General features: G+C 43.2%; 1 protein-coding gene across 3 annotated transcripts; it reads left to right on the top strand.

Annotated features, from left to right (window-relative positions):
- Positions 1-1,101: 1,101 nt before the first annotated feature.
- On the top strand, positions 1,102-20,676 carry LOC136648698 (histidine--tRNA ligase, cytoplasmic-like). Of its 3 annotated transcripts, XM_066624893.1 has the most exons (14): positions 1,102-1,204; positions 2,913-3,103; positions 4,682-4,765; positions 5,152-5,271; positions 8,620-8,715; positions 11,738-11,863; positions 12,131-12,238; positions 13,160-13,258; positions 15,771-15,864; positions 16,144-16,271; positions 16,380-16,622; positions 18,282-18,398; positions 18,700-18,846; positions 19,454-20,676. In XM_066624893.1, the coding sequence occupies exons 2-14, from the start codon at positions 3,002-3,004 to the stop codon at positions 19,508-19,510; spliced, it is 1,521 nt and encodes a 506-aa protein (XP_066480990.1). In that variant the 5' UTR covers positions 1,102-1,204; positions 2,913-3,001; the 3' UTR covers positions 19,511-20,676. The 3 variants fall into 3 exon arrangements, with proteins under 3 accessions (XP_066480990.1, XP_066480991.1, XP_066480992.1); XM_066624894.1 differs by lacking the exon at positions 13,160-13,258; XM_066624895.1 differs by lacking the exon at positions 19,454-20,676 and having other exon boundaries at positions 18,290-18,398; positions 18,700-18,788.
- The last annotated feature ends 2,812 nt before the right edge of the window (positions 20,677-23,488 follow it).

Below are 23,488 nucleotides of genomic sequence, written 5' to 3'. Positions count from 1 at the left end.
CCGCCCGGGGCTGCGCGGGGAGACGAAGAGGGCGCTTTGTTTCTTATACGAACGGAAGAGCCCCGCTGGACCAGCCCAAAGGCCCTCCTGCATCTCCCAGTGGCCCAGCTGATGCCCCAGGGGGCGCCCAGGACAAGAGCCCTGCATCCCAGTGCCCTCCCCTCACCTGGCACGCCTCCAAAACCGAGAGGCTGCACATCCCCATCAGGGCTGGCGACCCGTGGTGGACTTTCCTCCAGCAGCCCGTCCAGTCCCCTCTTAAGGGCACCCAGGCCACACGCCGCCACCACATCCTATGGCAGGGAGTTCCACAGGCCAACCACACGCTGAGCAAAAAAATATTTTCTTCTGCCTGTCCTAACTCTCCCAACTCTCAATTTTAGTGGCTGTCCCCTGGTTCTGGTGTTGTGTGAGAGGGGAAACAGCATCTCTCTATCCATCCCCTGCATAATTTTGCATTTCTTAGGGCCCAGTCCTATCCAATTTTCCAGTACTGGTGCAGCCACAATGCAGCTCCAAGATTAGGGAACAAGTGTTCCCATACCTTAAGGAGGGCTCTGTGACTGCTGCCCCACCACAAGATGCAGTGTGTGCCCCATTGGTACAGCTGCACCGGCTCTGGAAAATTGGATAGGATTGGACCCTTAGGCTGCAGTCCTAACCACACTTTCCATTGAACAAAATAGGACTTACTTCTGAGTAGACGTGGTTAGGCGTGTGCCCTTACTCATGCCCCCCTCAGGCACCTCCTACCCACACTTACCCAGGAGTAAGTCCCATTTACTTTCATTGTTAAAAGAATATACATAGTAGCTTGTTAAAAGTACAGGTCTGTAACATTTTTCCAATACAGTCACATTGCATGGTAGCATCAAGTCTAATAGATTAAAAATAAAATATTGAAATGAATGGGGACCCACCTGAAAATGGCTCACGACCCACCTAGCGCGTCCTGACCCACAGTTTGAGAAACACTGCTCTAAAGAGAAAAAAATGGCGTCAAAGTTTCCAGGATGTCTCGCATACAGCCCTACGAATAGTGAGTCTGGCATTTTTCAGGTCTATGAGCTGCTGACCAAGAAGGTTCACTGCCGGAAGGGACTCCCCCCTCGTTGTGTCCTCTCTAGGCGGCTGTTCGTTGGCCAAAAGGGAGCGTTCTCTATGGTGCCTGGGATGCCCCTGTAAGAGTAACAGCCGTGCGGAGGTAGGAGGCTAAGTCTCGGCGCTCGCCCAGATTTCGAAGCCTCTGATAGATCATACCAGGATCGTGTGATCCTCAGCCTGTTCGGGGCGTTTCTCTCTTCTCTTTTGTTTCATCAGACTCCGCAGTGCTCAGGACCTGGGCAGAGTGGCTGCAAAAATCAGTCAGCTAGTGTGGTGTAGTGGACGGTGGTGTGTGGTGCAGTGTAGAGTGGTGGACTGTGGTGTGTGGTACAGTGTAGAGAGGTAGACTGTGGTGTGTGGTACAGTGTAGAGTGGTGGACTGTGCTGTGTGGTGCACTGTGGTGTGGTAGAGTGGTGAACTGGTGTGGTAGAGTGGTGGGCTGTGGTGTATGGTACAGTGTAGAGTGGTGGACTGTGCTGTGTGGTGCACTGTGGTGTGGTAGAGTGGTGGACTGTGGTGTGTGGTGTAGTGTAGAGTGCTGGACTGTGGTGTGTGGTACAGTGTAGAGAGGTAGACTGTGCTGTGTGGTGCACTGTGGTGTGGTAGAGTGGTGAACTGGTGTGGTAGAGTGGTGGGCTGTGGTGTATGGTACAGTGTAGAGTGGTGGACTGTGCTGTGTGGTGCACTGTGGTGTGGTAGAGTGGTGGACTGTGGTGTGTGGTGTAGTGTAGAGTGCTGGACTGTGGTGTGTGGTACAGTGTAGAGAGGTAGACTGTGGTGTGTGGTACAGTGTAGAGTGGTGGACTGTGGTGTGTGGTGCACTGTGGTGTGGTAGAGTGGTGAACTGGTGTGGTAGAGTGGTGGGCTGTGGTGTATGGTACAGTGTAGAGTGGTGGACTGTGCTGTGTGGTGCACTGTGGTGTGGTAGAGTGGTGGACTGTGGTGTGTGGTGTAGTGTAGAGTGCTGGACTGTGGTGTGTGGTACAGTGTAGAGAGGTAGACTGTGCTGTGTGGTGCACTGTGGTGTGGTAGAGTGGTGAACTGGTGTGGTAGAGTGGTGGGCTGTGGTGTATGGTACAGTGTAGAGTGGTGGACTGTGCTGTGTGGTGCACTGTGGTGTGGTAGAGTGGTGGACTGTAGTGTGTGGTGTAGTGTAGAGTGCTGGACTGTGGTGTGTGGTACAGTGTAGAGAGGTAGACTGTGGTGTGTGGTACAGTGTAGAGTGGTGGACTGTGCTGTGTGGTGCACTGTGGTGTGGTAGAGTGGTGGACTGTGGTGTGTGGTGTAGTGTAGAGTGGTGGACTTGGGTCTGAGATCCAGGTTCAAACCCTTGTTTAGCCACAAGGGTGGTCCTTGGGCCAGTCATTGTCTTTCAGACCCCCTCACAGGTTTGTTGCAAGGATTAAAGAAAGGAGCGGGAGGGGGACTGACATCATATACCTAGGTGTTTCTTGGAGGAAGGGTGGCTTAAATAGGAAAAAATTCATTTCTATGGTGTCAAGCACTCTATCTGTACTAAGTATACAGTATATATTCTGGGACAGATTCATTTTATAGGTTGTCAGATGTGCTCCCAGCATCTGAAGGTGCATATGCATTATGCAAGCTCCTCCACATTGTTTTGATCTGTTATATGTCAGTCCCATCAGCGATGCACTCCGAAGTTTGTTTTCTGTGATGCCAGGGATGGACCTCTGTGTCTTTCTCACTAAATAAATGTCATGTGTTAGTCATCTATTTCTGTTACTCTCTCTCTCTCTCTCTCTCCTTGTGTCATGCATCACAAATTTTATCTTCTGTTGACTAGAAAGCAGGAAGAACTTGACGTTTGGTGGCGATCCGATGTGATCTACTGTAGGAACTGCTAGAGGTTGAGGTTAATAATCTTTCTCCACCATGCATTGGATTTGTCCCTTCTTCGCAAGGGCTTCCTGCAGAAGCCATCATCTGTCACGGTTTTCCATCCTACGGGCCTTTTCCAGTCAACTGCAAAATCAGGTGCACCCCTTTATCACAACTTTATCTTCATGTATCTGAGATTTTATACTGTTAGGATTTGAAGTACAAACCTTCTGTTTTGAAGCCTTTGCCTAATAGCAGCAGCAATCCGTTTCAGTTAAAAAAAAAATCATTGTATCAGACTAGAAGGGGAACACTGCCATTGTTTTGAGCCCAGTGAGATTTTTGCGTTCCTGCAATCTGATTCCATGTCCTCAGAATTCTGAGTTACCTCAACCCTTGTGTCCCCTTTTTATTGACTGAGATGTGTGTCAAACCAATTGCAATTGTTTGTGAAAACAATGCCCAATGAAAATTATTCATATAATGTTTATTTTGGTTATATTATCTGTTTGTGGATTCTAACCTGTACAGCAATTACACAGGCCTACAAAATCGAGGGTCAGAAAAGTTTTTTCCCAAACTTTATGGTGGTTTGATATGAATTTGGGGTGCTGATTCCAAAAATGGCATCCGTTTTGCCCTGTCACGTCTAGTTTTGGAGATATAGTATAGCCTCGTTAGTGAATGGATCAAGCAGCTTCCTCATGAGCAGGGCAAAATGGATGCCATTTTTGGAATCAGCACCCCAAATATACCCAGGAACTGGTGTAACGTTTAAGGAAGCAAAATGTGTGTTGGCCTGTGTTATTATTTAGTCAGATCCTTGCACTGTAGTGCTTTACTTAATGTCCAATCTTATCTAACTTTCCAGCATCGATGCAGCCTCAGGGTAAGGGAACACATTTTCCTTTACTATGAGGAGACCTCCATGTTCTCTCCCACCACAGAATACAACACACAGCCCATTGGCATGGCTTCATCGGATCTGGAAAGTTGGATAAGATTGACCCTTAGATGAGGACCATTGCATTCAACCATAATGACCTACATTCAGTCCCTAGCAGTTCTAGTTAAGAATACCTAGTTATTAACCTGGGAAAATCTTCTCTGCCTGATGGCCTTGGCAATCTATTGCTACATAATACCATGGTAGAGGGACCAATGGTCTGATTCAGCTTCATATGTACTGATTTGGAAGATATAAAACATACAATGATAGGTTGATAATGTTATATAAAAGCAGCAGATCCATGTGGTCTGTAGCTGTGCTTTAAAGGCTTCAAATGCAAATAGTTATGCTGGTGTGTATTTGCAAGGAACTCGGGGCCTGGTCCTATCTAACTTTCTAGCACTGGTGCAGCCGCAATGCAGCCCTGATGTAAGGGAACAAATGTTCCTATACCTTGAGGAGGCTTCAGTGACAGGCTACCCAATCCTATGCATGTCTACTCAGAAGTAAGTCCCATTAGAGTCAATGGGGCTTACTCCTAGGAAAGTGTGGCTAGGATTGGGCTGTACCTCCCCACCACACAATGCAGTTCATACCCCATTGGCTTGGCTGCACTGGCCCTGGAAAATGGGATAGATTGGGTCCTCATTCACAGTGTGCGAGACCTACTATGATGTCTTTGCTGGTTGAATTGCTGCCTTGCAGACCTTGGCATTCTACATCGGTAAGAGGGAGTCAGGGTTCAGCAATGTCTTCTATGTCAGAAGTGCTTTCTAATTTCCCAGGTCACTGAAGAACCGGTAAATCAACCATTGCCACAGCTGGGAGCTGCTGCTGAAAAAGAAAACATGATTCTCAAAACTCCCAAGGTAACTCTCCATTCTAGTCACGCACGTGGGTCTGCTTTATGCCACCTCCTTTCCCAGAGTCACTTCAAGCAGCATTTTGCTCGTTGTTCCTTAGTGGAACAAGCTGCACCATAACTCTGTCATATGCTCCTGTAGTTTTCCATGTAGAGTTTGGCTATTTTTTCTTCCCTTCCCCCAAGCTGCTTTTTCCAATGTTGTCCTCTTCCAATCACTTTCTGTTATTTTCAGCCATACTTGTCATAAGCTTTTTGGCTTGGATCCAAACACTTAGTGGTAAACAATTGAGCCATCTGGAAGCCCTTCAGTTGTTGGCCGCTGTGTCATTTTATCAAGCACTAATTTTTTCTTTTCTAAACCTCTGTCTTTTCCTCTGCCTGGAATCTCAGGGCACAAGGGATTTTAATCCAAAGCAAATGGCCATTCGGGAAAAAATCTTCAGCACCATAATCAGCTGCTTCAAGCGTCATGGAGCTGTGACCATAGATACGCCTGTGTTTGAGCTGAAGGTGAGGACAGTCAGTGTTATCTCTGCTTTTGGGAGTACAGCTGGCCACTATGGCTGCAATCCTAACCACACTTTCCTGAAAGTAAGCCCCATTGAACAAAATAGGACTTACTTCTGAGTAGACCTGGTTAGGCTTGTGCCCTATGTTGGATAAGATTCTCAGTTCTGTAATCTGTTTTCTGTTGAAGACTTCTGCCCTGCTAACAGACTTCTTAAATTTTATTTATAAATTTCTCACATTTTTATACCTCCCCTTCCTCCAAGGAGCTCAGTCCCTTCCAACCTTTTCTCCTCACAGCAACCCTAAGAGGTAGGTTACATTGATAGTGACTGCCCCAAAGTCACTCACAAAGTTTTGCAGCTGAGCAGGGATTTGAACCTGGATTTTCCAGGTCTAAGAGCAACACCAGAGGCTCTGCACTATCCTGGCTCGAATTACCAGTGAAATTTAAATAGCCTAACAAAATTCAGGGTTGAGCCCTGGGTTTGTTTGTTTTTTAATAGAAAAAGAAGAAAGAGTATGGTTGTTTCTAGAGTGTAAGTAGTACTCTTAATTCCAAGTAAGTGCTCCAGTTGCTTCCATGAAAAATGCGTTTGATTTGCCTGAAACCTAAAAGGTGGACTAGCTGTCTTTCACATCTGCCAGATAAATTTGTTTTAGGTATGTACCTTACCTTTCAGATCACAATGTTGGAAAAAATTTCCACCATGTCAAAGAAGTTGGTGATTTGGTAAAGTAGGGCACCACTGGTTGCCTGAGTCATCACTTGCAACAAATGTGCATTCTGGTTACCATTCAACCTTAGATATGTTCACACAGACCTCTTTGGTGCTCTGCTGAATAATTAGTCATAATAGTTCTGCATCATTGCCTGTATTCATACACATGGTGAACACTAATGAGTATTGGATCATAATTGCCGCAACTGTTTTTTTTCTTACCATGTGCACTGACCATCTCTCTCATTTACCTAGAAGTGCAGGGATGGTCAAGACTTAAAGATGACTCTCTCTATGTCTCTGTGCCCCAGCTGACTGAACAAATTGGTTCTTACTGCGGAAATGTATTTCTCCTGCTGCAGTGCTCTTTCTCATTAATGCTGGCACTTTCTGGCTGGTTCAGATGCTTACAGCACTCACTAGCATGGGTAATACATCATTTATGGGAAACAAGACACTCAGTAGATTGCAACTTTTTTCTCCCTTCATCTTTTGTGCACTATCATTTATGGTTTAGTTAAGTCATTAGGATTTTATGGGGGAAGTGGGATTTAGCTATCAAAGGGCACATGTGCCCTGATTTGTTAGCAATGCTCAGCATCCCCAGTTCATATTTATTTCAGCTACTTGAAAGCTTCCTCCTGCTTTCATGACCAGCCGCACACATTTCCTGGTTCTAATTTTACTCTCTCTTAAGATATGACAGGAAGAGTGGCACACTCATAGGCCCCATAACACAGCTGCACAGAAGGAAAAAGCATGCAGATAAGCATACTGATAGAGATTTAAGACATTACAGATAGCATTTCAGCCACAAAGAGGCTTGTGACACTTTTGAAAACTAACCTGTGTTAGAGTGTGTTAGACTTCTGTGCAGGACTTCTTGTTTGTGCAGCAGTAAAGTAATGCATTTACTCCTCTGGAAGATGCAACTTGATGAGCTTTATTCGGAGGGCTTCATCTTGGAGATTAAAGAGGAGCATGAAGAAAATATTACCCATTTCTTTCAGATACACACACCCCATGATGTTGCAAAATCACATGTCAGTGTTCTTGCTTCAGAAGTCATCAAATGTGTGATAATGCCCATTTGTTTGGTGCAACCTTGTGATAGTTCATGCAGACCCAGTGATTCTTTTTTTATTTTAGAAAATAAAAATAAAAACATAACGCTACAAATATAACACAACACAAGAAACAAACACTAAACATACATATACATTTAGGGGTGCAGAATATCATGTGTCACTTTAACTAAAATATCATTGCATATCTCCTAATCCAATTTCTTTTCTACTTTTATCTCTTAATTTAACATTCATATCATATCATCTATAATATATCATATATATAATACATTCATTTAAATGCCCTCTATCATACTTTCTAAATATTCATTTTTAACCAAGCATAAAATGGTTTCTATTGCTCAATCTGTGTTGGTTTTCACTGTTGATCCAAAATCTCTGAAAGTCTGTCCTTTCCCACAACATTCATTATTTTCTCTATTAGTTCATCTTTCGTTGGTATTTTAGGATCTTTCCAGTATCTAGCATACAAAGTCCTGGCAGTTGTTAATATCATAATAACTAAATACGTATCATTTTCTTTATCTATAATATCCAAAGTAATATTAAGCAAAAATAATTCTGGTTTCAATGGTATGGTAAATCCAACAATTTCTTGTTTTAAACTCCTTACCATTCTACAATATCAGTGCATTTTTTTACATGTTCACCACATATGATAAAACTTTCCTCCTTCACACTTAATTTTCAGCAAATTTTTGATATATTCTGCTTCATCTTTACCAATTTTTTTAGGTGTCACATACCATCTATAAAACATTTTATATACATTTTCTTTGAAATTTGTTCTTCTGGTAAGTTTTATATTATATTTCCAAATCTGCTCCCATCAGACCCAGTGATTCTAATGGGATTCCTGTCAGGCAGTTTGAAAAGCCCTGCTGTAGCCTAATAAACTGGGGTGTCGTGACGCCCCAGCCTGTGGGCCCTGGCCACTTTCACCTTAAGGGTTGAGGGCAGCCTGGAGGCAGAGAGGAGGCAGCAGCAGAATCCCCAGGATTGTGCCACTCAGGGGACTGCAGGGACTTGTCTGCATGTACCTGAGCCTCCTGGGAGAGCGGGGACCTTCTACAGGGCTCCCCGTAGCTTCAGAAGTGAAAGCGGGGCACGATTGCTCCGCTTTTGCTTCTGAAGCTGCGGGGAGCCCTGCAGAAGGTAGCACCAGGCTCCCCGCACCACTGGGAAGCTGCAGGAGGCTCAGGTACATGCAGCCAAGCCCCTCCAGCCCCCCCGAGCAGTGTGATCCTAGGGATCGCGCCACTGCCTGCTCCCTGCCCCCGCTGCCTCCCCCGCAAGAACTTAGAGCGGCCCAAACTCTCCAAGAGAGTTTGAAAACCGCTGGGCTACAGTCCTATCCATACTTACCTGGAAGTAAACCCCATTGACTCTAATGAAATTTACTGCTGTGTAGCCTTGCATAGAATTGGGCTGTAAGTTAACTAAAAAAAGATCAAGCAAATATACATTTCTGCAGACATTTGCTTGCTACAGACTTAAGCATACAGCCTGCTTGACAATTTCTTGTGTGTTTTTTTTTAAAGGACTTCTTGTTGGAGAACTATGGGGAGGAATCAAAACTGGTGTACAGCTTGAAAGACCAAGGGGGAGAGGAGCTATCTCTTCGCTATGACTTGACTGTATCCTACCTAAAGTCCCACTTCTTAGAAGACCCACTGTTACGGAGGCTTTTGTCAGTCTCTACTGGGCAGGACTCTGGAATATGCCAACAGCACCCCCTCCCAGAGCAGACATCTTGTTGCATCATCCATACCAGTGCTTGCCTACTGTGATGTGCTTTGCATGAAGCTGCTGTTGAAAACTGTTCAGAAGCTGCAGCTGGTTCAGGATAGAGCTTCGACTTTTTAGTGGGTTGTAGTTATAGGGAGCAGATAGGATCTGTGTTCCCACAGTGGTTTCCACTGTATTAGTATGCTTAAGGGCAAAGCCCAAGCTGCTAATGTTAACTTTTAAAGTCCTAAACAGTTTGAGGCCAGCATGCCTCTCTTGTGAAAGGAGAGGTTTGTCCCACTCCCAGTGCTTTTTCTCAGGAGAGCCAACAGCTTGAATGTAGAATATACAAAGGGGTTCTGAGCTATCTGTGATAGAACAGGAGAGAGATTTTGTAGTGCTGGTGGACAGCTTGATGAAAATGTCAACCCAGAGTGTGGTGGCTGTGAAGAAGGCCAATTCCATGCTCAGGATCATTTAAAAAGGGATGGAGAATAAAACGGCCAATATTATGATGCCATTGTACAAATCAATAGTAAGACCATTTCTATAGTATTGTATTCAATTCTGGTTGCCACATCTCAAAAAGAAAATAATGGAACTAGAAAAGGTACAGAAGAGAGCAACCAAAATGATTACTGGGCTGTGGCACCTCCCTTATGGGGAAAGGCTATAGCGTTTAGAGCTCTTCAGTCTAGAAAGAAGGTGTCTGAGAGGGAATATGATTAAATGTATAAAATTATGCATGAGGTGAATAGAGGGAAGTTCTTTTCCTTCTCACACAGCACCAGAACCAGGGGACATCTACTAAAATTGATTGTTGGGAGAGTTGGAGCTGACAAAAGAAAATATTTCTTTAACCAGCATGTAATTAATCTGTGGAACTCTTTGCCTTAGGATGTGCGAGTGGTGTCTGGCCCAGGTGCCTTTAAAAGAGAACTGGACAGATTTATGGATAGAAATCCATCACTGGTTCTGAGCCATAATGGGTATACACATCCTGGATTTAGGAGTAGGTTACCTCAGAATTCCAGATGCAAGTGAGTGGCAACAGGGCACATGTATTTTGTTATTGTGTGTGTTCCCTGAGGCATCTGGTGGGCCACAGTGAAATACAGGAAGCTGGACTAGATAAACCTTTGGCCTGATCCAGCAGGGGTCTTCTTATGTTCTTATGAGTAATGCTTCAAGATCTGTTGGTTAAGTAGAGTCTCAAGCAAGGGCATGGAATAGTGCCTTCTCTTGTGGTGATGCTGCATTGGCATGTCCCTTAAAGAGGTTGGCCTTACTGTGACCTTACTGTCTTGCCATGGGCAAGGGTTCTTTCTTGATTTGGGTGAAGCAAGAATACACAGTGAGTTGAAGTATTGGATTAGTAATGGTTTATTAGATGTTACAGTCAAGATGGTAAATGAAGCAAAACAACATCCTCCATTCCCTGCCTTACATCTTACATCAGTCACTGCAAGTCTTCAGGCAGCAATGGGCACATTCCCAAGGGCCAAGGCACCAGCTGCAGATGTTGTTGAGTCTCACAACATGATGGTGAGACTCACTGTGGTTTTTGAAGGAGTCTCTTTTTATATTAGAGAAAGGCACAAGCTAATGCTGCCTGCTCTCTCCTACCTCCCCTTACTGAGTTTCTGCATTCCCCTTAGAGGACCACTGTCTGTCCTCCCTCCATGCTTTCCCTAGGCTGAGGAGACCCACTAGCACATAAACAGGTGACATACTTTTCAATAAGTAACTAAAGGAAAAGTACAAGCACCCAGCAGAGAGGCTGTTTGAGAATATAACTTGCCAGTAGAACAGCCATATTATGGTAGGCCAACCTTGAACCCTAAGCACAGCAATTCCTCAAAATATAAATGTCTTCTACAACGGTGCTATACTTAAGTTTTAGGAAAATGATGAAAACCCACCTGATTTGCTAGGCTTTTAGAGATGTTTTGTGTCTCAGTCTACTGCTGTTGGTTTTAAAAAAGTTCCCCCACCCAACCAAGGTCATGTGCTTTATCCTCACGGGGCACTTATATTTGTGGAAGGACAATTCATACAGTTTGTAAATACATAGGAAATTGGAAGGCTGGATGTCATCTAGTGTTCTGTGAGAAACAAAAACTGTATCCACTTTCTCTTGCGTAATCTTATACACTTCAATAGGCCCCAATCACCCATCACTTTTTTCCCCCTAAACTAAAACACATCAAATATGATAGCCTTTCTGCATAAGGAAATTGGTCCAGCTCCTTAATCATTATGATTGTCCTTTTCTGCACCTTTTCTAGCTCCTTTTGTGGTGTGACAACCGAACCATACACAGTATTCCACATGTGGCCAACCATAGATGCATATGAGAACATTATAATAGTAGCACTTTTATTTTCAGTCCCTTTTTTAATGATCCTAGCATAGAATTGAATAGAAGATGGCATATTCTTTGCATCCAATTATTACATATTCTTCCTCTGTTTATGGTTCCTCCATTTCCATTCTTCCTTTGAGGGTTCTCTTATATCTGTTTTTCAGCTTGTTTCTCCTGGCAGGGGCCTGTCATTTATGTGGATGGTTCATTATTTAATTAATTAAGGGCACAGTCCTAACCCATTTTCCATCACCAACATAAGGGAAATGCAGCTCCGAGGTAGGGGAACAAACATTCCCTTACTTTGGGGAGGCCTCTGTGAGTGCCCCCCAACTGCAGGATGCAGCACACGTCCAATTGGCACAGCTATACCAGTGCTGGAAAGTTGGTTAGGATTTGAACCTAAAAGATTTATATCCCACTTTTCTAGATACTTATCCCATTTTACAGTATATAGTGAGAGCATAAAAGAAGATCTTATGCAGCCACTTTTAAGTTGCTGCTAAGTCACAGCTGCTTTGTCATCACTCTATGATGTGTGGTTTTCCTTAAGTCTTTATTTTCAGGTGCCGTTTGCTCGATATTTGGCCATGAACAAAATTACCAATTTTAAGCGTTACCACATTGCAAAAGTTTATAGGCGTGACAACCCAATCATGACAAAGGGACGCTACAGAGAATTCTGCCAGTGTGTGAGTATTTGCAGACTACTTGTCTTCTGTGGGTATATAGAGAGAGCGAGAGCACTATGCATATCTTCTCCATTTGAATCTTATACTAGGAAGTGGAGGACAGCAAAGGGGTTTCATGTGCAGAATGTGCAGGAATACGGGAATGATATAAATTTTGCCTTCTTTCGCATGTCAGGGAGATGGAAGACATGTGCTGAGCATCTCCACCATTACAACTGCCCATTGGTAGAGCTTTGGGAATTTTGACACCTGTCTTATGTGCCCCAGGATTTCGACATCGCTGGCCAATATGACTCTATGATTCCTGATGCAGAGTGCCTGAAGGTCATGCATGAGATCCTAAGTGCCCTCCAATTTGGAGATTTCCAGATCAAAGTAAGTGAGGTTGTTGTTATTTTGATAAAAGCCTTACAGAGATAAAAGCTAAGGTGTAAAATAGAGAGTGCTAACATTTTTGCATCATTTTTTATCCTGCTTTTCAGACAAATATTGTCTGTCAAAGTGACTTGCATCAAAAATGAGACACAGGCCTTACCATCAAGTTTAAATGTAAAAAGACAAGAGAAGGGGAGTGGAAAGGCAAAGCAGAGCAGGGAGATTGCTTTGATTATGCCAGAACAAAGTGATGAGTTGTACACAAGCATTTATATCCATTTGGGGCCAGGCTGATACTGCAGCATGTTTGCTTAACTAGAAGTAATGCAACTACCTAGTGGTCCCTGGACCTCTGGCTTGTGACAAAAGCCAGAGTGGCCTTCCCTGTGGGTATAGAACTCTCAGAATAACTAGCAACTGGAGTCAAGTTCTTTCTGGAAGGAAGTGGGGAAGTAAGCATTTCATATTAAATACTTGTTATCGTTTTCTCCTGCTCTTCCTTGAAGAAGCTTAGGGTGGCATACAGGGTTCTGTCTTCCCACCACTATGTTATTCTTACAACAACCCTGTGTGGTAGGTTAGAATGCGAGTAATTGACTAACCCAATACTGCTCAGCTTTATGGCTAAGTAGGACTTTGAATCCAGGTCTCCCCAATGTAGTTTAATGTTCTAACCACTACCCCACCTTGACTTCCTGCAACCTCTCTTTCTCTGACAAGTGGCTGGCACCAGGCTGGTCTTCCCGCCCCATGGTGTTCTTCCTGGTAAAGAGTAAGTGCAACCTCCCTTGTCCATTGTTTCTCTGACTGGTGTCAAAGGCCAGAGTATCATTCCGCTTGCTTATACAGTTTCAGGGCAACTCCAGCCTTACCAGGAAGCCCTGACTTTATCTCTACAGAGTGTTTCTTCTTTTTTCTCAGATCAATGACAGGCGCATTTTGAAAGGGATCTTTATGGTATGTGGTGTTCCTGATAACAAGTTTGAAACGGCTTGCTCTACCCTTGACAAGCTGGGCAAGGTAAACAGTGGAAGAATCCTCAGTTAAACCTCTTAGACCTAGTCCTAGATAATCTTAGCAAACTCAGTTATCGAGCATATATTTAATATGCATATATTAAATAAACAGAATAATTATTCTGTGTGGGCCTGGCAAGCTGACATTTTCCACGCAATTAGCAAAACCACCAGTTCATTTTTTGTGTGTGTGCAAAGTTTATTTATTACAGATACAGGTAAGGAAAATGGGTTAAACTTGGGGCTGGGACTACATAGGTTACACATGAGGGTATTGGCCATAGATTACAACATGTCTTAATCCAAAAAAGAAATCAACAACAACTGAAAAGAAAAATAGTCATTGATACAAAAATTATCATATTTGTCATTGTACTAATTAATGATTTAACTAAACAATCAATATTGTTTAACTAAAATTATTTATCCTATCATAAAAAGGCTTCAAATTTTGCACATACAATATTCTTGCTGCTATACTGATATGTACAATAAAATGTTTCTTATATTGATCTTCAATTTCTAATATCGCATTTAAGAGGAATGTTTCTGGTTTGAATGGTACTACACAATTCAATATCCCTTGTAACAATATATGTCACTTTCCAATATTTCTTTGCTTTCCACATATCCACCACATATAATAAAGAATTCCCTTAATCTCTTTTCATATCTAACAGTTATTTGATGACCCAGGGTACATTTTTGCTACTTCCTCTGGAATTAAATTTTCATGTATAAAACAGTTTATATAAAATACCACTTTAATTATCTTAATATTTGTGTTCCAACTTTGTTTTTATTTACATCTGCTTTGATTTGACATAATTAATGGAATACTCCTCACTTCTGAGGAGAATTCAATCCATTAATATCTACAAAAAAATTCCACTTGTTATTCAACCATTTTCACTTCCTGTCTTAGTATTTTCTTTGTTCTGTCTTGCTGATATTTTCCTTCTTGCTCCTCCCACTGCTCCTTCCACTCCTCCTTCTTCCTCTTATATTTCTTGATCCCTCTCTTTTCTTCTTCCGTTTTCTCCATTTTATTCTTTTTGAATTTAATCCAAAATTATTATTCTTCTTGAAAGGACACGCTGTCTTTCTCTGAGAGTTCCCTCTTTTTTCTTCCTTAAAATTCTGAGTTCTAATAATAAATGCTGCTTTTTCCATCTCCTGTCTCATTACAAAAATCTCCAATTCTTTAGTTTCATCTGACATTTGATCCATTCTTTTTTCCATCCCCTCCATACTTTTCTTTGTCTGTTTGTCAGGGAGGAGTTTATTTGCCTCATTTGTTCAGCTAGTTTTCTAATCTCTTGCTTCAATTCATTTCTGAATTCTGGCAACATATCCATTAATGAGGTCTGGCTTTCGCTAACATCCTTTAAAGTCATTCTTATTAGTATCAAATCAAGCCGATATAACTCTGGCTATAAAAAAGAAAATGTTCTAACAATTAAAGAATCAACCAGGTCTCATTATCTTGCTTCACCTTCTTGTAAGGCTAATTCCCAAATTATATATCTAAAAGGAATAAGTCAATAATCCATTTCAAGTCAATATCAGTGTCCAAACATTCCCACAGTTAAAGAGTCATCCAATTCTTATTATCTTGCATCCCTTCTTGTCAAAGATAATCTTTTAAGTTTTTATATCCAAAACGGGGGGTCAGTAATCCAATTCAAGTTAATAACACTGTCAAATTAAGTTAGTATACCTCTAATTGTTCAGGCCTGAGTCAAGCCTTTTGCAGCAAAAATGAAAGTGAAAGTTATTCCATCCTTTAAAGATTAATTGTTAATTTCTTTTCCATGCGTACCATTCCAACAGGGAGATCTTTTATCTTCCCTTATTTATCTTGTCTTGTTTCTCGCCTTTTCTTCCAATCATCCTTGTTACAAAAAAGAAAAAAAAACACTCCAGCAGGGACTTCTTTAAATTCACATTCACTCTTTTTCCCCTCTAGGTGGCTGCCAGCCAACGTAAATAATCTTAAAGTTGTCTTTCCCTCCTTCCAACCTCTTGATTGCAATTCTTTTTATAACCTTTTAATGAACTGGTTACTCACAGTTAAAGGCTTTGTTCGCTTTCATGTTTTATCTAGGCCGTGGGGTGGGGGAGAGTCCTCAGCTGTCCGAATCTTCTCCGAAGATGGAGTCTGGGATACGATGTGATTCAGCACAGAGCAATATTGGGGAAAATATCTCTGAAACCGCCGTCTCAAGAGACTGCCCCGTTCAAGCTCTCAGCCTTCGTTCCTTCTTCTTGGCAGTGAAGAGTACCTCATTATTGAGGTCCTTGAAAATCGCATCTATTTAGCAGTTCTCCCGGGAGCCCTCCAAGGTTCCCTGCTACTTCACTGAGTGGGCAAAGCCACCAGTTCAAATGGTCTACTATTTAAATGGTGGACTTCGTGAATTGCTAGCAAAAACCTTGGCATATCCTCGGTTGAAGTAATTCAGCATCTGGTTGATGTGGTCAGTTGTGAAACCTAACTTCCGTCTTTCCTACAGATGACGTGGGAGGAAGTGAAAAATGAGCTGGTGAGAAAAAAGGGGGTTTTGCCTGAGGCCGCAGATTGTATTGGTGAATACATTCAGCTGCATGGTGAGTTTTCATGCAGACACAGTGTCAGTACTTCATCCTTAGCCAGAGGTAGCCAGACTGGTTGAACCCACCCCATATGTAATTCAAGTGCTCTGCTAGTATAGCTAATGCATCAAGCATTATGTTCCAGCCCAGGTTTATTGGCAACACAAGCAGTGTTGAGTAGGTTGGAAACACTTCAGACTGGACAGGAATAGTAGCTGGGGTGAAATGGATGAAGCAAGTACTCTGGAAACTGTGGCTGGTGCATCTTCCACTCTGCGTATGTCTTTCCTATAGGGGGTGTGTGTCTGCTTAAGCAGCTGCTTCAGGATCCAAAGCTGTCCCAGAGTAAGCTGGCCATGGAAGGGCTGGAGGATATGAAGTTGCTGTTTGAATACCTTACCCTGTTTGGCATCGTAGATCAGGTCTGTTGGGATGCTACATAAAGTGGGACCGAGCAGCCCAGAATTCTCTTGCTGAGAATTCTTATTCTCTTATTCACCTGCTAATACGATTCCTGGCCTCTATCACAGATCTCTTTAGACTTGAGTCTGGCTCGTGGTCTTGATTATTACTCTGGAGCGATCTTTGAAGCTGTCTTGCTGCACCAACAGGATGGCCACCTAAAGGAATCTTTCCACGTGGGTAGCGTGGCTGGTGGTGGACGCTACGATGGGCTTGTAGCAACATTTGATCCAAAGCAGCGAAAGGTGCCCTGCGTGGGGGTCAGCATTGGTGTTGAAAGGATCTTCTCCATCATAGAGGAGAATACTAAGGTAAGGTCTGCACTTAGTGTGGTGTCAGAAAGAGTTCAGGGAATGACAGGTTCATAGTTGCATGTAATAGTTAATATCCAATTACAGAAAGTGATGGGATGAGGGCTGCAGTATTCAATGGTCAGGAGCTAACAACGGCTCTTGTCTTGCCTGTAAGCCATAGATATTAACTGAATTGATTTTTAGCTAACTAGTTGATCCATATAATTCTCATAACTCCTAGTTTTATAGAAACTTTATTCAATACCCATAACAGCTGTATGTTACCTGAAAAATGCCCTGTTAAAGAGAGAGATTACTGGGCTTGCATAAGGTAGGATCTTGGGACTTTGATCAATCACAAGCTGGTTATGAGTTGTCGATGTGATGCAACTGTGAAAAAGGTTGATGTGATTCTATGCTGCATTGATAGAACTACAATTTCCCAGTCACAAGAAGTACTGCTTTTACTTTATTCCACACTAGTCACTCCACTTCTGAAGTACTGTATCCAGTTATGGGCACTACACTTTTAAAAATAATGTAGACATATATACATGTAGAAACCAATTCAGAAAAGATGGTCTGGGAAGCAAGTCCTATGAGGAAAGATTGAACTGGGTATGTAACTTGAAGACCAATGGAGAACATAGTAGCACTCTTCAAATTCATGAAGGGCTGTCACATGAAAAAGGGCAAAACTTACTCTCTTTTGCCTCAGAGGGCAGGACTAGATCTATGGGCTCAAGTTATACTCGTATAACTTTTTGTTGAACATTAGGAGAAACTTCTTAATGGTAACAGCAGTTCAACAATTGAACCTGTTACCTAAAGGGGTGGTGAGCTCTCTGTCACGGGAGGTCTTCAAGTAGAGGTTGAATGGCCACCTGTTGGGGGTGCTCTAGCTCCCCTACATAAAGGATCCTCCCCCCCCTCCACCGAAGCCTGAGTAGTCAAGGCATCTTAGCAGCACAGAGTGTGTAGACTTGACTTCTGTGATTTGGCTCATGCTCTTAACCCTATGCTACACTAACTCTGGTAGGTAACCTAATTTGCATGCACAGAAGTTACTAGAATTGGGTCAAGGAGTCAAATGAAGAAATTTAGGGCCCAATCCTCTCAGACTTTCCGTTTCTGATGCAGCCGTAATGTTGCCCCAAAGTAAGAGAATATTCCCTTACCTTGAGGAGGCCTCTATGACTGCCTTTCCACTGCAGGATACAGCACGTGCCCTGTTGACATGGCTGCACCAGTACTGGAAAGTGGGATAGTATTGGGCCCTTAGTTGCATATGAAATACTTCTTTGTAATAGTGATTTAAACCCAATTAAATTGACCTGGATTTGAGCCAGTTAAGTTTAACTGCCAAGGCCATTGCCTGAATTACTTCAGAAAAGATGGGGGGGGGGGGCTTAATGAAATCCACAAGCCCTCAAATATACCCCTGACTTCCTACTAATTGAGTCAAATCATGTCCTTCCTGCATCGTTCTGAAAAGAGTATCTAAATGGCTCATCCCTAAAGGTTAGGGTGCTGGGCTTCCTCTGATCCTTTTTTTAATGTGATCACTACTTCAATGGAAATAAGCAGCTCCCATCCTAGTACTTCAAGTGAACTGAGTTTTAGCATTGTCTATAAATGTTACAAGTTGCTCTAGTGAGCTTCTGTCTCTGCTCTGAGATATCCAGGGAGAAGATCCGAACAGCAGAGACGCAAGTGCTGGTCGCAGCTGCACAGAAAAACTTACTTGCTGAGAGAATGAAGCTCATTTCTGAACTGTGGGATGCTGGCATCAAGGTAACACTGAATAGTCAGAAATATTGTGTTGTACTCTAGAAGCTTAGTGTTTTATGTGTCCAAAGAAACTGAAAGAGGAAAAGTTTTAGCAAAGACTAGACAGGTGCTCACCAGACCTGCCCACCTGTTTCATGTTTGATGTAGGCTTAAAACTCAGAGGCAGCACTAGCCTCTGCTTTAGTGGACAGCCCTTCTCTAGGTCAGTCTGTGTTGATGACTTTAATAATTATCAAGGCAATTCACTTGCTTCTGCATCCTGAGTACAGTGTGAATGTTTGACTTTGCTATGAACTTCTTTCAGGCAGAGATGTTTTATAAGAAAAACCCCAAGCTGCTGAACCAGCTGCAATATTGTGAGGAGACAGGCATCCCAGTTGTTGTCATCATAGGACAACAGGAGCTGAACAATGGAGTTTTGACACTTCGGGATGTCTCTACCAGGACAGAGGTTGGAACTGCAAAAGAGACTACCAGAATTAACGTTGAAAGTGCTATGTACATTCCCCTTGAGCTCTTTGAAAATACCCAACATCAGCTAGGTGTTCCCAGTTTGCTTTGAGTTGGCAGAAAAGATCTTGTTCTGAGTAACTGTATTTATTTATATACTACCTTTCAGACCAGAGTCTCCTGAAGCACTTTTATCCTCTATTGAACTGTAGATGTCAGAGGGAGTCCTGGCTGTTGCCACCATCTCTTCCTCACAGCAGCTTTAAGCAGCAGCAAGGGCTAAGGGGAATAAGATGGCAACAGTCTTCATCAGTACTCCCTTTGATTTTCAGGGGGAGTGCACAAAGCTGCATAGTGGCTGCATGGGGGTGGTGGCTCTGGAGCACTTGGTGATGATGTCATCACTGAGCTGCACAGGGCTTGAATTTCAGCTACACAGCCATGCAGGGAACACTGATCTTCATCCCAGCCCAAGTATAATGTAATATAAGTAGGGTGTAATCCTGTGCACAGTTACATGGGAGTAAGCTCAACTGAACATAGTGGGACTTACTTCCGAGTAAACAAAGCTTGCAGTCTCAGTAACATGTTCCCTGTTTACTTTGCAGATCACTGTTCCAAAGGAGAAGCTCATAGAGGAGATCAAGAGAAGGTTGATGAAGTAAAGCTCTTGGTTTAATTTTCTCTTTTTCAAAATCTGGTGCTGCCCTAATGGACTGTTGCCAGCCTTTGCAACCACCTCATCATTTATGAGAAACCAGACTTGCAGTCATTGGTCTTCTTCCTTTTACCGCTGCAACTGAGCACATGACATCAGCCTGCTATTTCAGGGTCCATTGAAATGATGGCACCCTAATGACATAGAGGAGTCTTCTTAAGATATAGGTGTGAAAGAAAAAAAATTACACTTTTGCAACTTCCAGCAGAGCTTTTGTGAACTGGGTGACAGCAGACTTGCTCAGCAAAGCAAGAACATTGAGTTACACAAATCCCACAAAGAAAGAAGTGAAAAATTCTACAAGGAAACATATTTCTAGTGAATTGAGGTACCTGTTCTCCTGAGTATTGGCTAAAACTATCAAATTCAGCAAGAGTACAGCTAATGTCATTACAAGTTTGCTTTCCCTTCTATGTTTCCTGCTCCCTAAGGGTGCTGTGGGACTAGTTGATCTGGAGGAAGAAAAATGGGCACCTAGGAAGAAATATCCCATCCTTCCCCACCCTTTTGTCTTCCTCTGGAGGCTTCAGAACAAGCAATAACATCATGGACATTTGCCTCTGTCACTGAAGCCTAGTCTATTATTACCCCTCTACAGACATGATCAATGAACAGCCAGTGTATGTGTCTGTACTAAACAGAAAGAATGGCTTATTCTGAGTTCACACAAGAAAGGCCTGAATCAGTGATTATATAGAAAATTGTGCTCTTGCTTGGATTTTTGCTCCCTAAAATACCACCATCAAAACACAAAACAAAAAAACTCCATTCTCAGTACTTCCTGTCTCAGATCATTTTTGCTGCTCAGTCAACCCGAAACTAGTTCTTTTTTAGATTTAAAAAATATTTATTTTGTGTACTTGATCACATTTTCATTTTTCCCCTATGTAGTCATGTTCTGACTCTCACAATGTCATTGAAATAAGGAAAATGGTCTCCTAGGGGGAAGCATTGATATTGCTACTATTGTAGCTAACTTTGTAGCTTTTTTCACTCTCACCTAGTTGGGCATATATAATTATCTGGTTGATAATTGTGCTGACTTGAAACTTACTGGCATTCTTCAGGCTTCGATTAGGAAAGGCAAAATAAAAATAATTGAATTAAATATAATTGGAGAGTTATGCCACTGCATTTTTTGTTTCTTTTGCCAGGCCTCCGCGTTGAACAAAGGAGTGTTTAGAGTGTTAATAACTTCATACATCCTGCATCAGCATTGGCTAATTTTGTCTTCTGGCTCAGTACCTATATTCCTTGGACATGACAGGCAAATTGTAATTTGGGCAAGAACCCTTTTTCTTAGCATATTATGTTCAGCTTATTCACTAAAAAGAAGAATCTTTTAGGTGCTCAAAGAGAGACTCCCTTTGCCTGCTGTTCTTTGACTAAGGGCTTTTTGTACACTTACCTGGAAGTAAGACTCACTGAACTAAGTGAGACTGACTTTTGTGTAAACATGCATAAGCTTGTGCTGTAAGGGCGCAATCCTAACCCCTTATGTCAGTGTTTTCCAGCATGACATAAGGGCAATGCAGCCCTGAGGTAAGGGAACAAACATTCCCTTACTTTGAGGAGGCCTCTGTGACGGCCACCCAACTGCAGGATGCAGCACATATCCCATTGGAAAGCACTGACATAAGGGGTTAGGACTGTGCCCTAAGTCAGCTAGACTGGTCTGTACGAACATTACAGCAAGCAAATCACCTTTACAGCAAGCAAAACAATCAAAATACTGTTGTCATACCTCACTAGCATCTCACTTATGTCTTCCATTTCAAGCATGGCAGCTATGCAAGTATTTTAGGTACTTCAGGTCCCCTTGTAATTTTATAACTGTCAAAGAGAACCTTGAATCCAGATCTGCGTCTGCCCTGTTTTGACATGTTTTCAGCAGTGTAGAAGAGGGAGTAAGCTCCATCAAACACAGTGGGACTTATTTCCAAGAAGACATACATCGGATTGCACTATAAATCTCCAGACTTCTGAAACTACTGCTCTTGCCCAATTAATCCAAATGAACACTTCATATGTAAGTCAGAGAAGGGATCTGTATTTACTCCAGCTTTTTCTCCCCTTTTTCTTTCCCAGCTTTCTGTGTTTCTCCCTTTACCTGTTATACATTTTATGGCCTTATAAGAGTCAGTATTACAATAACCATGCACCAAAATTCATGGAGTTGTGATGACTATGGAGACCAAAGAATAATTGCATACGTAAGTTGTTGGCAGACCTGTCAGACACTATAGTTTCCCAATACTGTATTATGTAACAACTTTGCATGCTTCTCTTAGGCTGCAGTGACCTCAACACACAGCAAAGTGTTACAGTGCCAGTCAGCACTGTTGCAATGGCCAAAATAATTAACCAGAGAGCAATCCAATCCTAAAAGCAAATAGTGGGAGAAGGTGTTTAATTCCACAAGGTCAGTGGTTCTGGGAGAGTTTGAGAGCCACTAAGTTCTTGCATGGGTGGGAGGCAGCAGGGGCGGGGGAAGGCAGTGGCACGATCCCCAGGATCGCGCCGCTCAGGGGGGCTGCAGGGGCTTGGGTACACATACCCAAACCCCTGCAGCCTCCCGGGGGTGCAGGGAGCCCGGCGTGACCTGCAGCAGGTCTCTCTGCAACAGTGAAAGTAGATGCAGAGGGAAGTGGAGCACGATCGCTCTGCATCTACTTTCACTGCTGCGGGGAGCCCAGCTGCAGGTTGCGCCGGGCTCCCCGCACCCCCGGGAGGCTGCAGGGGCTTAGGTACATGTAGCAGATCAGGGGATCTGGCCCTGGGGTCCTGGATCCTGTAGCGGTCCTGGAGATCTGGCCCTGGGTCCTGGGGATCACGCCGCTGCCTCCTCCCTGCCTCCAGGCTGCCCCGCCCATTAAGGGGGCAGGGGCTAGGGCCCACAGCCTGGGGCGTCACAACGCCCCAGTTTGAAAAGCCCTGCACAAGGTGTTTGTATAAGGTTACCGGTTCTGACTGAAGCTATCCTTGGAGGTTGTTTTTTCCCCATCATGATGGAATATTGAAAATCCCTGCTAAATCTCCAGGATTGCTTTCAGTAGTTTTCTGGATATCAATACAGATTCCTGGAGACTTCAGGCGAATCCTGGAGAGCTGGCAACCTTATGCTTGTGCCAGTTCTTGGCCTGTACTCATCTGTACTTTGGATGCATGTGCTGTGCCTCTACAGCAGTGGTTCCCCAGGTTTTTTCACTTGTGTACCCCTTGGCAGTTCATTTCCATAAATTGTATTCATGATGTTAGTAAAATGTTTGTAACTAATATAATTATTTCAAATTTATATGTTTTCAACTACTGATCCATATCTGATAATACATAAATGAGCAGTTGGTAGGGCTTTTGCAGTCAGCTAGCTGCCTTCCTTCCTGCCTTGCAAGTCCTGCCAGGCATTCTAATACAGTCCTGCCTTTTCCAGCCATTATTCAATTGTTTTTCACATACCCCTAAAGGTCCTGGCAAGTACCCCTTGCAGTTTATGCACCCCAGGTTGGGTACCATGCTCTACAGAAGGCATCAGAGCAGCCTTTTTCAACCACCATGGCATGGCACACTGGTGTGCTGTGAATGGTATGCCAGGGTGCCCTGGGAGTTTGAGGGAGGGTCATTTATTAGTAGGGCCATTGGGGCAGCCATGTTCAACAACTGCAACAGCACATTGGTGTACTGTGAATGGTCTGCAGGTGTGCCCCAGGAGTTTGGAGGAAGGTCCTATATTAATAGGGTCATTGGAGATGTGAGGCCCCCACCAGCAGCATGGTGTGCCTTACCAATGGTCAAAAAACTGAGGGTGTGCCTTGAGCATTTTAGTACCTTATCAGTGCGCCTTGAGACAAAAAAGGTTGACCAAAAATCACTGCGCTAGAGCTGTTCTAGGGTAGCAGCCATGTCACAGCCCCAATCCTAAGTGGGT

This window comes from Tiliqua scincoides, chromosome 4, assembly GCF_035046505.1.
Source record: "Tiliqua scincoides isolate rTilSci1 chromosome 4, rTilSci1.hap2, whole genome shotgun sequence".
Lineage (NCBI taxonomy): Eukaryota > Metazoa > Chordata > Lepidosauria > Squamata > Scincidae > Tiliqua > Tiliqua scincoides.
This window is presented reverse-complemented; position numbering and strand designations above follow the sequence as displayed.